Below are 12240 nucleotides of genomic sequence, written 5' to 3'. Positions count from 1 at the left end.
TCCTTTTAATGGGCAGTTAATTCATGACTGAAAAGAAGAGAGGTCTAGGCTGGATTTGGTGGTACTTTTATACTAATCTCCATCAGTAGAAGCTAGCACTTCATATGGTCCTCATTATTTCCAACATGCTTTATCCTTCTGAAATTAACTCCTGACATATTGTAATAACCTAGCCTCTCACTAAATAATTATTAAATATAACCAACAAGATTTTTTTAAATAAAGATTTATTTATTTATTTGAATGTCAGAGTTATAGAGAAAGAAGGAGAAAGATCTTCCATCTGCTGATTCACTTCCCAGGTGGCCACAATGGTCAGGGCTGGGCCAGGCTGAAGCCAGAAGCCAGGGGCTTCTTCCAGATCTTGCATGCTTGTGGCAGGGCCCCAAATACTTTGGCCCTCTTCTGCTGCTTTCACAGGTCATTAGTAGGGATAAGATGCTGGCATAGCAGGCGGCTCCTTTCACTGCTACACCACAATGCTGGTCCCACAGGCAACATTCTTATAGTACACAACCAGCATGGCATTTCCTCAAGATAAACTCCCTGAATGTACACCAGGAGAACATGGCTACTCTCTAATGACCAGTAGTAATTCGCATCTTCTAACACCATTTACCTTAGCTGATAAACAGGTCATTTAACTTGGACGGAAGAACAATTACAAACAATTCTTAATAACTTTGAGATGGCACAGACTCACATCCATTGTTCAATAGCATTGGTAAACTTCTATCACAGGGAGAATATTCTAAGAACAGAAAGGCAACAATGAAATGCCAATGCCATATATTACAAGTTGACAGCAAATATTGTCAATTGAGAGAAGATTGAAAATAGAACTTACCTCCAATTGGAGGAGAAATTCTGAGCTCTGGTTTGATACGTTCAGAGCCAAAGTCAAAAGTCTGACTTTCTTCACTGCTGTTTCCATCTTCAATCCCATCAACAATTCTATATATAATAAAGGGAATTGGTTGGTTGTGCATTTATATTTATGGGTTCTTGTAAATCTAGAAGACTTAGAAAACATTGTGCTAAATATCTAGAGAGTCTAGAGCAGTTATCTGCACTATGGCAGCCATGAGACTTATGTAGCCTGGAACTGAATACCAGCAATGTGGAACGTGGTTAGTTCAAATTCCTCTGTGCTACAAAAATAAATATGCACAAGTTTTTTAACATTTAAAAAGTCATGCAAATTATTGCATTAATTACTTTATATTGTTCACATTTAAAATTATAATAAAGATACTTTGTATTAAATTAAATGCTTTATTAAAACTCTTTTAACTTTTTAAAGTTTTAATTACATATGTGGCTCCCAATTTTACCTTACATTATACATCTATTGGACAGCATTACTGTAGAGTGTAGACTCATTTATTCTTAGATTAAATCTTTAATAGATAGAAGTCCTTTAACCTAAATTCAGGTTAAAAACAATGCTCTACCCAGGAGAAAATGTTTTAACCTAATGGTCACAGCATCAAAGAAAATAAATTTAATGACACTTCCACTCTAGTCTTGGTCAAAAGGCTGAATGTAAGAGTTAAATAATGGTATTAAAATAAGTATCAGGAGTTTAACTAGTTTTCTTTTCTTGGTAAATAGGATCTAACCTACTGTGTGCAGAATTCAGGCTTGGCACCTTTGTCGTGGAAATTCCCAGGTTTGATAATTTAATAGACAGGTACCAGTCTGTATAAACAGTAACATTTTACCAAGAGAAAGATTACATGATGTGAACTCTTACCTTGGACTGAGGTCTGGGGGCCCAACACTATTCAAGGTTGAAAGCTGCAATTTCAAGTTCTTCTCTTTTCTTTTACCATGATTAGGAGGATCAGTCTCTTGCTTGGCTTTGGGGGAATTTGAACTGGAGACTCTGATAGGTGAGTGAAATGGCACTGTTCCTGAGGCCAGCTGCTTTAAGCTTAGTCCTAGGTAACTTTTGTTGCTCCCAATCTTCTTGCTGCGAGAAGAGGAGGATCCCCTTGTATAGATGGGAGAGAGGGACGCTGTCTCTTCTTCCTCCCCGTCCTCTTCCTCCTCCTCATCTTCTACAATGGATGGGAGTCTCTTCTTGATGCTACCATTTCCCTTGGGCTCTGACTAAATCAGTGGATAATATAGATTAGTACAGATACAAAGATCTCTTAATAGATACATCATTCATGCTGGAGTTCTTTATATGAACAAAACCAAATCCTTTAGATTACTGATGCCATAAACAAGAGTGTCAATTTGTTAAGTCAACAACAGGAGTCACTGTACACTTACTCCTCATGTAGGATCTCTGTCCTTAGTGTGCTGTACATTGAGATTTAATGCTATAACTAGTACTCAAACAGTATTTTTCACTTTATGTTTCTGTGTGGGAGCAAACTGTTGAAACCTTTACTTAATGTATGCTAAACTGATCTTCTGTATATAAAGAGAATTGAAAATGAAAAAAAAAAAAAAGAAATTCACCTCTCATTAAAACTGAGGTTTTTCAGTTTTCGTTATTATTTTTTCAGGTATTGAAAGTCTCCTGGGGCAGGCACCATAGCTCAATTGGTTAATCCTCTGCCTGAGGCACCGGCATCCCATATGGGCGCCGGGTTCTAGTCCCAGTTGCTCCTCTTCCAGTCCAGCTCTCTGCTGTGGCCCCGGGAAGGCAGTGGAGGATGGCCCAAGTGCTTGGACCCCTGCACCTGCATGGGAGACCAGGAGGAAGCACCTGGCTCCCGGCTTTAGATCGGCGCAGCACCGGCCATAGTGGCCATTTGGGGAGTGACCCATTGGAAACGGAAGGAAGACCTTTCTCTCTCTCTCTCTCTCACTGTCTCTAACTCTGTCAAATAAAAAAAAGAAAGTCTCCTCACTTTTGTCCTTTTCCAGGTTTCTCCTCTCTGCTTTTTTAACTTTAGTCTCACTTTGGTGTTTTAAATTCTCTTGATGTAGAGCTGTGTGAAAGGTGAATTTTTTACCATATTTGCATCTAGATTTTAATCAACCTATTATTTTTAATAGTGTACAACAGCATGCTCCTGGGAATAAAAACCTTTTACATTTTAATGGAGAGTCTTGGTCCTTGTTTTTATTCTTAGTGTGTATCAAATGCATTTTTAAATGGATATCAGCCATTGAAATTGTATTATCCTTGAGAAAAATTATTTCCTATCTTGGATCACATGGATGAAAGAAGACTGGAAGTATCTCAGCCTCCCTGCTTTCTACTCTGTTTGCTCTCACCAGTCGCAAGCAAGAAATAGTGCAAACCACCTGATCTTGCTTTGAAGAGGTGATGTTGCAAGGAAAGAGCAGAAAAGGCAGCAAAAGCTAAGGTGTAATGCCCTCAACAGAGTCATTATCACAGCATGCTTACTGTTTTGCCATAGACACATTTTAAACTTTTCCAAAAGAACTTGATTCATTTTTCTGTGTATCACTTTCTTTTGAAGATACAATCAATTTTACTGGCTCACGAATAATTTATAATAAAAATAAGATATCAGGTAAAAATCTCTGGGTTACTATTTAAAACTCATGATTTACATGATTATGACTTCAAGAGTTTATTCATGGGTAGATATAGATCTTGCTATATCTATAACAGTTGTAATGATAGAGGTGAAAAAGAACTGCGGTGACCATAGCTACCAATTCTATTCTAATGTTAATGGCTCAAAATTTCCCAAGTAAATGGCATCCCTAGCCTCATCTTTCCAAGCAGGTGTCCTTAGTTTTGTTAACAGTGAAGCCGAAAATTCTTTTTTGAGATACTCATGATGTTGCTTTTATTTGTTTGCCTTTTGTTTTTCAAAGTATTTAATGGATTGTCCTTTTAATAAAATCAGAACTGCTGGAATTTTAAGGGAACATTTGTATATTAGCATTATGGTATAGAAAAATTAGCTTAAATAGCTAAAGACATAGCAGGGCAAACTTATCAAAGAAATGAGAAACAATGAGCACATTCTCTAATTAGACTCCTTTTGTATTTGCATTGCCAATTTAACCATTCCTTTGTTTCAGGAAAGCTCTGTTGGCTTTAATAATCTCCAGACTAATAGTCTACCAAGCATTTTTAGTTCTTCAGATTCGTTTAAATGTCCTACTTCCATTCTGTCATGGTGATCTGGTGCCTTCAATTAGTTGCTTGGATACTGACTTTTGCAATCAAGGGAACAGTCATTACTTCCAAAAAGAATGAGTGATCTCACCTAACCTCTTGCAGAAGGGACCTATTTTTTATATGACTAAGCACCTAGCCCAGTATTGGCAACTATGCAAGAGGACCAGTTATATTCTCCTGTTTTCTCTGTGTAGGAAACCCTGCCTCACTTGGGTAGCTAGATTCACCTGTTATACACTGTCACAGGGCTCAGCCATAGCTTTCTCCCACCTCATGTGACCTATCCCTTCACTGTCTTCCTGGAAAACATTTTCATACAGGCAATGAAGTTTTATATCCATTTTAAAAGAAATCTCAAATGCAGTCCATGGCATTTTGTTGGGATAATTACTTCAAGCTCACAAATGACTAGATCCAGTTGGATCTCTCTCTTTACTAAGGGGGAAGCAGAAGAGTTCAGCAGTTGAATGCATGGACTCTTAGTTACAGAGTTCTTATAGTTGTGTGGCTGAACAGTTGTGAACTCCAGCAAGTACTGTAGATATTAAATGTCTTGGTTATCTCACCTGTAAATTAGGGATGGTGTAAGGAAAACATTAGATGTTAGACAATGGAAATTAAGCATTTACAATGTGTAAAGAGTTCAATAAATGTTTGCCAAAGCAATTATGATGATGATCATAGAACAATGGGAATAACATTTCTATCAAGGAAGATATATCAGAGAGTATGGGTGACCTCTATTTTATGCAACCTCTCTTTCTTAGTTAACAGAACTCTTAGTAATGCCCCTTGTCCGATGAGCACTTTTCTCAGCTTCTGGATGTGAAGCAAAGTTCTGGGATCATGGCTTCTATATGCACAAGCTTCAATAAACTTTTAGGAATGCTTTTAGAAACTGAAAAGCTTTTATCCAACTCTTACATTTCTCTGGTTTCTGAAATTTGGATGCAAGAGATGGATGTTCAGCAAGTACCTTAGATAATGAGGAGATCTTGATGAATGTAGCCATATGCTGAAGATGATGAAGCAAAAGGAAGAAATCCTGGGACTATATTGATTCACTAAAGTAGTCAAATTTTCCATCTCTGGACTGTTCCATGAGAAAGAAAGAAATATCTTTGTCTTGAAAATTCTGTCATTTGTTTGTTTTTTTTTTTTTTTTTTAACATTGCCAATGAGCTTCAGCCTACATTCTATAGAAGGATTTTTCTGTTGAAAGTAAAAGATGTTTTATTCTTGGTATGTATCTTCCTCCACAGAGTTCTTTCAATGGGTAAAAATTTCAAATTGGAAAATAAAAAAAATAGGTAAGAATGTTCTCCACAAGTCATGGAGCCAAGGAAAGTTTGGGAAAAAAGCAATGCTGCAGTGAGGAAAGGTTATCTAGTGAAAAGAGTCAAAACATTAAGACTATTTTGCTGATTACTGAGGTGGCACTTTGTAGAGATGAGAAGACAAATAAGACCAAAGAAAAACTTGCTTGAAGCACTCAGGTACTTTAAAAGCCGTTTAAGAAGTTTCTCTGTAAAGTATTAAAAGTAAACCCTATTTGCCCTCCTTACCATTTTCAGTAAATCATCATTTTTTTTGTAATATATGACATAGTTGGGTCTATTTGTGTGCCTGTAGGTGTGCCTGAGTTTCTAAGTGCTCATGCATGTGTATACTTGGGTATGTTTTTGCCACTCTGAGTATGTGTGTTGTCTACTTTAAAAGAAGTACAAAGCAAGGAAAGAAGCTGTTGACAAGATTCCTGTTGCTGGATTACTAGTAAGAAAGGTCTAGCTAATAAATTTGAGAAAGCTGTGTTTCTTTGAGAAAGTTTTCAATGAAATCAGAAGTTCCTTAAAAGTTGAGATTATTTTAGAAGAAGCGAAGCTCTTTCCTGGATATCTCTGAACCATATTTTAAATGTTATAGATACTTGCAAGAAATTGTATGCATACATAAAAAATGTGCCTAACAATTTTCAGACCAAGCAAAAACACTTCTAAGATCAATACTTTAGGACTTTGCTACTTTTGGCACACTTTAGTGAAAAATACTTTACACTTAATACAGAGAGATGCATTTCAATATTACATTATACTCCAACTCAAGAAAGTCAGTCATCACATCTCTCATTAGGAAACCAGTTATAGGAAGTAAAATATAAATACACAAAATCCTGAAGGGGAAGACAGATTTATTAGAAATTCTTCAAAATGTAGGTACAATTTTGTTCTTTAGCACAAGCCATACCTGTGGGACTGTAGATTTGTTCGATAATCTTGTTATCACCTGAAAGAACAAACGGAAGTGTTAGCCTTCATTTAAGACATTTACAGTGTTTTTTCTTTTTGAATGAAATATCAACATGTCAGAGGCAGTGGAAAGATAGGAATGTTTAGGGAGTGTGTGTGTGTGTGTGTTTGTGATTGGGATGGGGCCACTCCTGTGGGTCTACCTATATATGGCACAGAAGAGAAAATATTTTCTGGAAGGTACTGAGAACACCTGCCACACTGCATGCTCTAAGACCCCTACTGACCAATGTATGTAATGAAAACAGACAGAAAGTTCAATGTCTGCCACAGGACACACACACCTAGGAAATAATGATTACAGCAGTAGACTTGTCGGTTATATTTTCCACCTTGATGCTTCACTTTCTCTTCTTCTTTATGCATTCCATCTCTCTATTCTTCTTTCCTGCTCTTTTTCTAAATTTGCTCACTTTTACAGATCTTTCTCTGTGGTTCTATGTGATCTTCATTGATTTAATCTCTCTGTTATTCTATATTTATTCCTTCCCTTCTTGACTGAATACTGGTGAGATTGATGTCTCTGTTATGTCCCATTTGTTTGATTTATTTTAGTGTTCCTTCTGAAATAGGATTAAGCATACTGAGGAATCTAATCCCCTCTTCAATTGATTCTAAGATCCCATTGATTGCAAAAAGAAAAAAATGCTGTCAATCAAATTGTGGCATGCCATTAATTAAAATATAGATCTCAATTTCAGAGATGCTAAAATATGGGATAAATATGTATCTTACAAAAGCTTAAGCTTTGGGAGTTCCAAGATGGTGGAATAGTGACAGGATGGTCTGAATCACATGGGACAAAATTAATAATTCACAGAAGGATAGGAACTACATGACTGACATAAAGCCATGGGGACTTTGCAGTGGGAAACCCAGAAAGAACAACAGAGATGGTCCAGGTCCATGTCAAAAGAGCAAATTAAAAAAAAAAAAAAAACAATGGAGGTTCAATCCTGGTGAGGACAGCACTGGTGTGGTAGACCAGGTGATGGGGAAAACCGCATGCTTATGGAGCTATGGATAGCAGTGGGAGGGAGAGCTTGGAGAACTGCTTTTGAAGTTTCATGTGGGGAAAAAATAAATGAACAATTAGGGAGGCTGCCCTTCCCTCCCTCTCCTGAATGAAGTACATAGAAGTCATAGAGGAAATCAAAAAAGAAATCAAAAAAATTTCTGAAATAAGTGGAAGTGACAACACAACAATTCAAAATTTATGGGATACAGCAAAAGCAGTGTTAAGAGTATAGTTTATAGCAATTGGAGCTTACATCAATAAATTGGAAAGGCACCAAATAAACAATGTACCAATGCATCTCAAGTACCTAGAAACATACAGGAAACCAAACCCAAAACAAGTGGGAGAACAGAAATAATTAAAATTAGAAAAGAAATCAACAAAATCGAAATCAATAAAATAATATAAAGATCAGTAAAATCAAGACTGGTTTTTCAAAAAAATAAATAAATAAAATTGAGACACCATTGGCTCAACTAACCAAAAAAAGTAGGGAGAAGACCCAAATTAGCAAAATCAGAGATGAAAAAGGAAATGTAGCAATAGACACCACAGAAATAAAAAGATCATCAGAAATTACTACAAAGAACTGGATGCCAAAACGGGAAACCTAAAACAAATGGATAGGTTCCTGGGCACATATGACCTATGTGAGCCATGAAGACAAAGAAAGCCTAAACAGACCAATAACTGAGACAAAACTCGAATCAGTAATGAGGACCCTCCCAACAAAGAAAAACCCAAGATTGAATGGCTTCACCACTGTGTTCTGCCAAACATTTAAAGAAGAACAAGTTCTAATTCTTCTCAAGCTTTTCATAACAAATGGAAAAGGAGGAAATGCTCCAAAATTCTTTCTATGAAGCCAGTATCATCTTAATTCCCAAACCTGAAAAAGATACAACAGAGAAAGAGAACTACAGACCAATCTCTCTGATGAACATAGATGCAAAAATCCTCAACAAAATACAAGCAAATAGAATCAAACAACACATCAGAAAGATCAATCACCTAAATCAAGGGGTATTTATCCCTGGTATGTAGGGATGGTTCAACATTCGCAAATCAATCAACATGATACATCACATTAACAAATTGAAGAACAAAAACCATATGATTATCTCAATAGATGCAGAGAAAGCATTAGACAAAATACAACATGCCTTCATGATGAAATCTTCAAGCAAACTGGGAATAGAAGGAACATTTCTCAGCACAATCAAGGCAATTTGTGACAAACCCACAGCCCGTGTCCTATTGAACAGTTCGAAGCAATCCCACTGAGATCTGGACCCAGACAAGTGTGCCCACTCCCACCACTGCTTTTCAATATATTCCTGGAAATTCTAGCCATGGCCAGTAGACAAGAAAAAGAAATAAAAGGGATACAAATTGGGAATGAGGAAGTGAAACTATTCCTAGATGCAGATGACATGATCTGCACATAGGGGATCCAAAAGACCCCACTAAGAGACTATTGGAACTCATAGAAGAGTTTGGAAATGTAGCAGTATTTAAGATCAACACACAAAAATCAACAGCCTTTCTATACATAGACAATGCCACAGCTGAAAAAGAGCTTATAAAATCAATTCCATTCACAATAGGTACAAAAAACCCAAAATACCATAGAATAAACTTAACCAAGGATGTCAAATATCTCTTCAATGATAATTACAAAACATTAAAGAAAGAGAAGAAGATAAAAAATTGAAAAAATCTTCTATGCTCATGGATTTGAAAAATCAATATCATCAAAATGTCCATTCTTCCAAAACCAATTTAAAGATTAAATGTGATACCAATCAAAATACCAAAGGCATTCTTCTCAGATATAGAAAAATGATGCTGAAATTCATATATAAACACGGGAGACCTTGAATAGCTAAAGCAATCTTATACAGCAAAAACAAAGCTAGAGGGATCACAATACCAGATTTTAAAACATAATTCTGGGCAGTTATTATCACAACAGCCTGGTACAAATAGATGGATTAGACTAATGGAACAGAATAAAAACACCTGAAATCAATCCAAGCATCTACAACCAACTTATCTTTGACAAAGGAGCTAAAATCAACTCCTAAAGTAAGGACAGTCTCTTCAACAAATGCTGCTGGGAAAACTGGATTTCCACATGCAGAAGCATGAAATAAGACGTTTACTTGACATCTTTCATCAAAATCCATTCAAAATTGATTAAAGACCCAAATCTATGACTCAACACTATCAAATTATTAGAGAACATTGGGGAAACCCTACAAGACATAAGCATAAACAGAGAAGTCTTGGAAAAGACCCCAGAGATACAGCCAATCAAAGACAAAATTCACAAGTGGGATTACATCAAATTGAGAAGCTTCTGTGCTACGAAAAAAAAAAAAAACAATCAGCAAGGTGAAGAGACAACAGACAGAATGGGAGAAAATCTTTTCTTTTTTCTTTTTCTTTTTTTTTTTTTTTTGACAGGCAGAGTGGAAAGTGAGAGAGAGAGATGGAGAGAAAGGTCTTCCTTTGCCATTGGTTCACCCTCCAATGGCCGCCACGGCCAGCAAGCTGCTGCCGGTGCACCGCGCTGATCCAAAAGCAGGAGCCAGGTGCGTCTCCTGGTCTCCCATGGGGTGCAGGGCCCAAGCACTTGGGCCATTTTTTTGGGGGGGGGAGAAAATCTTTTCAATGGTATAACTGATAAAGCATTAATAACCAGAATATTCAAAGAGATCAAGAAACTCAACAACAACAAAATAATCTGGTTAAGAAATGGTCAAGTCTAGTACCTGCTAATACTAACCGATAAATAAATAAAGGGGAGAGTGATCCAACATGGGAAGCGAGATACTCAGCAGACTCATAGAATGGCAGATGTCCTAAATAGCACTCTGGCCTCAGAATCAGCCCTAAAGGCATTCCAATCTGCCTGAAAAGCCCATCAGAGTATTTCAGGCATGGAAAGCCAAGACACTCTGGCAAAAAAGAAAAAAAAACACCCTAAACGAAAGATCTCTGTGAGTGAGATCCCAGTGGAAAGAACAGGTCTTCAAAGAAGGAGGTACCTTTCTCTGAAGGGAGGAGAGAACCTCCACTTTGACTATGACCTTGTCTAAACAAGATAAGAGTTGGAGAACTCAAGGGGCTTCCATAGCCTTGGAAACTCATGACTGGAGCATAGGGAGATTACTGATGCCATAAACAGGAGTGTCAATTTGTAAAGTCAACAACAGGAGTCACTGTGCACTTACTCCTCATGTAGGATCTCTGTCCTTAATGTGCTGTACATTGAGACTTAATGCTATAACGAGTACTCAAACAGTATATTTCACTTTGTGTTTCTATGGGGGTAAAAACTGTTGAAATCTTTACTTAATGCCTACTAAACTGATCTTCTGTAAAAAAAAAAAAAAAAAAAAGAAGAAATTACCAATTCCCAACTTGACTCTCACTGGGATTAAACATGAAAAAAAAAAAGAAAAGAAATGGTCAAAGGACATAAACAGACATTTTTCAAAAGAGGAGATCCAAATGGCCAATAGACACATGAAAAATTGTTCAAGATTGCTTGCCATCTCAGAAATGCAGATCAAACCCACACTGAAATTTCAATTCACCCTTTTTAGAATAGCTTTCATACAGAAATCAACAAACAACAAACATTGGCAAGGATGTGGGGAAAAAGGTTCCCTAATCCACTTGGTGGGAATGTAAACTGGTAAAGCCATTATGGAAGACAGTGTGGAGATGCTTCAGAGGTCTGACTCTAGACCTACCATACGACCCAGCCATTCCATTCCTAGGAATCTACCCAAGGGAAATGAAATCAGCATATGTAAGAGCTATCTGTACCTCCATGTTTATAGCAGCTCAATTCACAATAGCAAAGACATGCAATCAACCCAAATACCCATCAACTAAAGACTGGATAAAGAAATTATGGGATATGTTCAACATGGATTACTATATAGCATTAAAAAGAAAATGAATCTGATCATTTGCAGCAAAATGAAGGGCACTGGAAAATATCATACTTAGTGAAACAAGCTAGTCCCAAATGGACAAATTCTGTATGTTCTCCCTGACCTGTGATAACTAACAGAGAACCTTAAGGACAACATGTGGAAATGAAATAGACACTTTACAAAGCAATGATTTGGAACAGCCCTTCTCTTGACTGTTGAGCAACAGCTTCTTATTTTATATTTTTGTTTATCTTTTCCTTTATAATATTTTCCTTATATTTTTCTCTTTCATACTATTTATTGAATGCTGTACTTAATATAGAGTTAATCATATATGTATAAAGCTAAATGTAAACAGATCTTAGTAAAGAATAAGAGTAAAAATAAGAAAGGAAAGAGGAAAGGGTGGGAGTGTGTGTGTGAGGGAGGGCACAGTGGGAAGAATTACCAAGATTCTAAAGTTGTAATTGTGAAATGTATGAAGTTTGAAACTGAAAAGCAGTATAGTACTACATACATTCCTGTGGACCTACTTCAAAGGGTACAGCTTAACAGTTAGCCATAGGACCCCAAAATCCCTCTAGCTGACTGATAAAAATAAAGATATAAAGATCAAATGGATATGAACAAATGGTAAAGTGACCATATAGATAAGATAAAGTGTTAAATTGATCATATAAATAGGGATATGTGTTTGGAAACAATAATAGACAGAATTAAAAAGTGAAGGCTCCAACATGTGAAGTAGTCCATACAACAGACCCATAGAATGACAATAGCTTTAAGTAGCACTCTGAACACAGAATCAGCCCTAAAGGCATTCCAGTCTTGCTGGTATGC

General features: G+C 36.7%; 1 protein-coding gene across 1 annotated transcript in view; it reads right to left on the bottom strand.

Moving 5' to 3' along the window:
- KCNH8 (potassium voltage-gated channel subfamily H member 8) overlaps nt 1-12240 on the bottom strand; it is a 449001-nt gene that overhangs the window by 44708 nt on the left and 392053 nt on the right. Inside the window, exons 12-14 of the mRNA XM_002716200.6 lie at nt 6368-6406; nt 1757-2115; nt 848-954 (exon numbers count right to left, since the gene is read on the bottom strand). Coding sequence (XP_002716246.1) covers nt 848-954; nt 1757-2115; nt 6368-6406 — 505 coding nt within the window. The remainder of the gene's footprint in view (nt 1-847; nt 955-1756; nt 2116-6367; nt 6407-12240) is intronic.

Source organism: Oryctolagus cuniculus, chromosome 4, assembly GCF_051225735.1.
Source record: "Oryctolagus cuniculus isolate XC-2025 breed Fujian yellow rabbit chromosome 4, ASM5122573v1, whole genome shotgun sequence".
Lineage (NCBI taxonomy): Eukaryota > Metazoa > Chordata > Mammalia > Lagomorpha > Leporidae > Oryctolagus > Oryctolagus cuniculus.
Note: the sequence above shows the minus strand (reverse complement) of the source record. Positions and strands in the feature narration are given on the sequence as shown.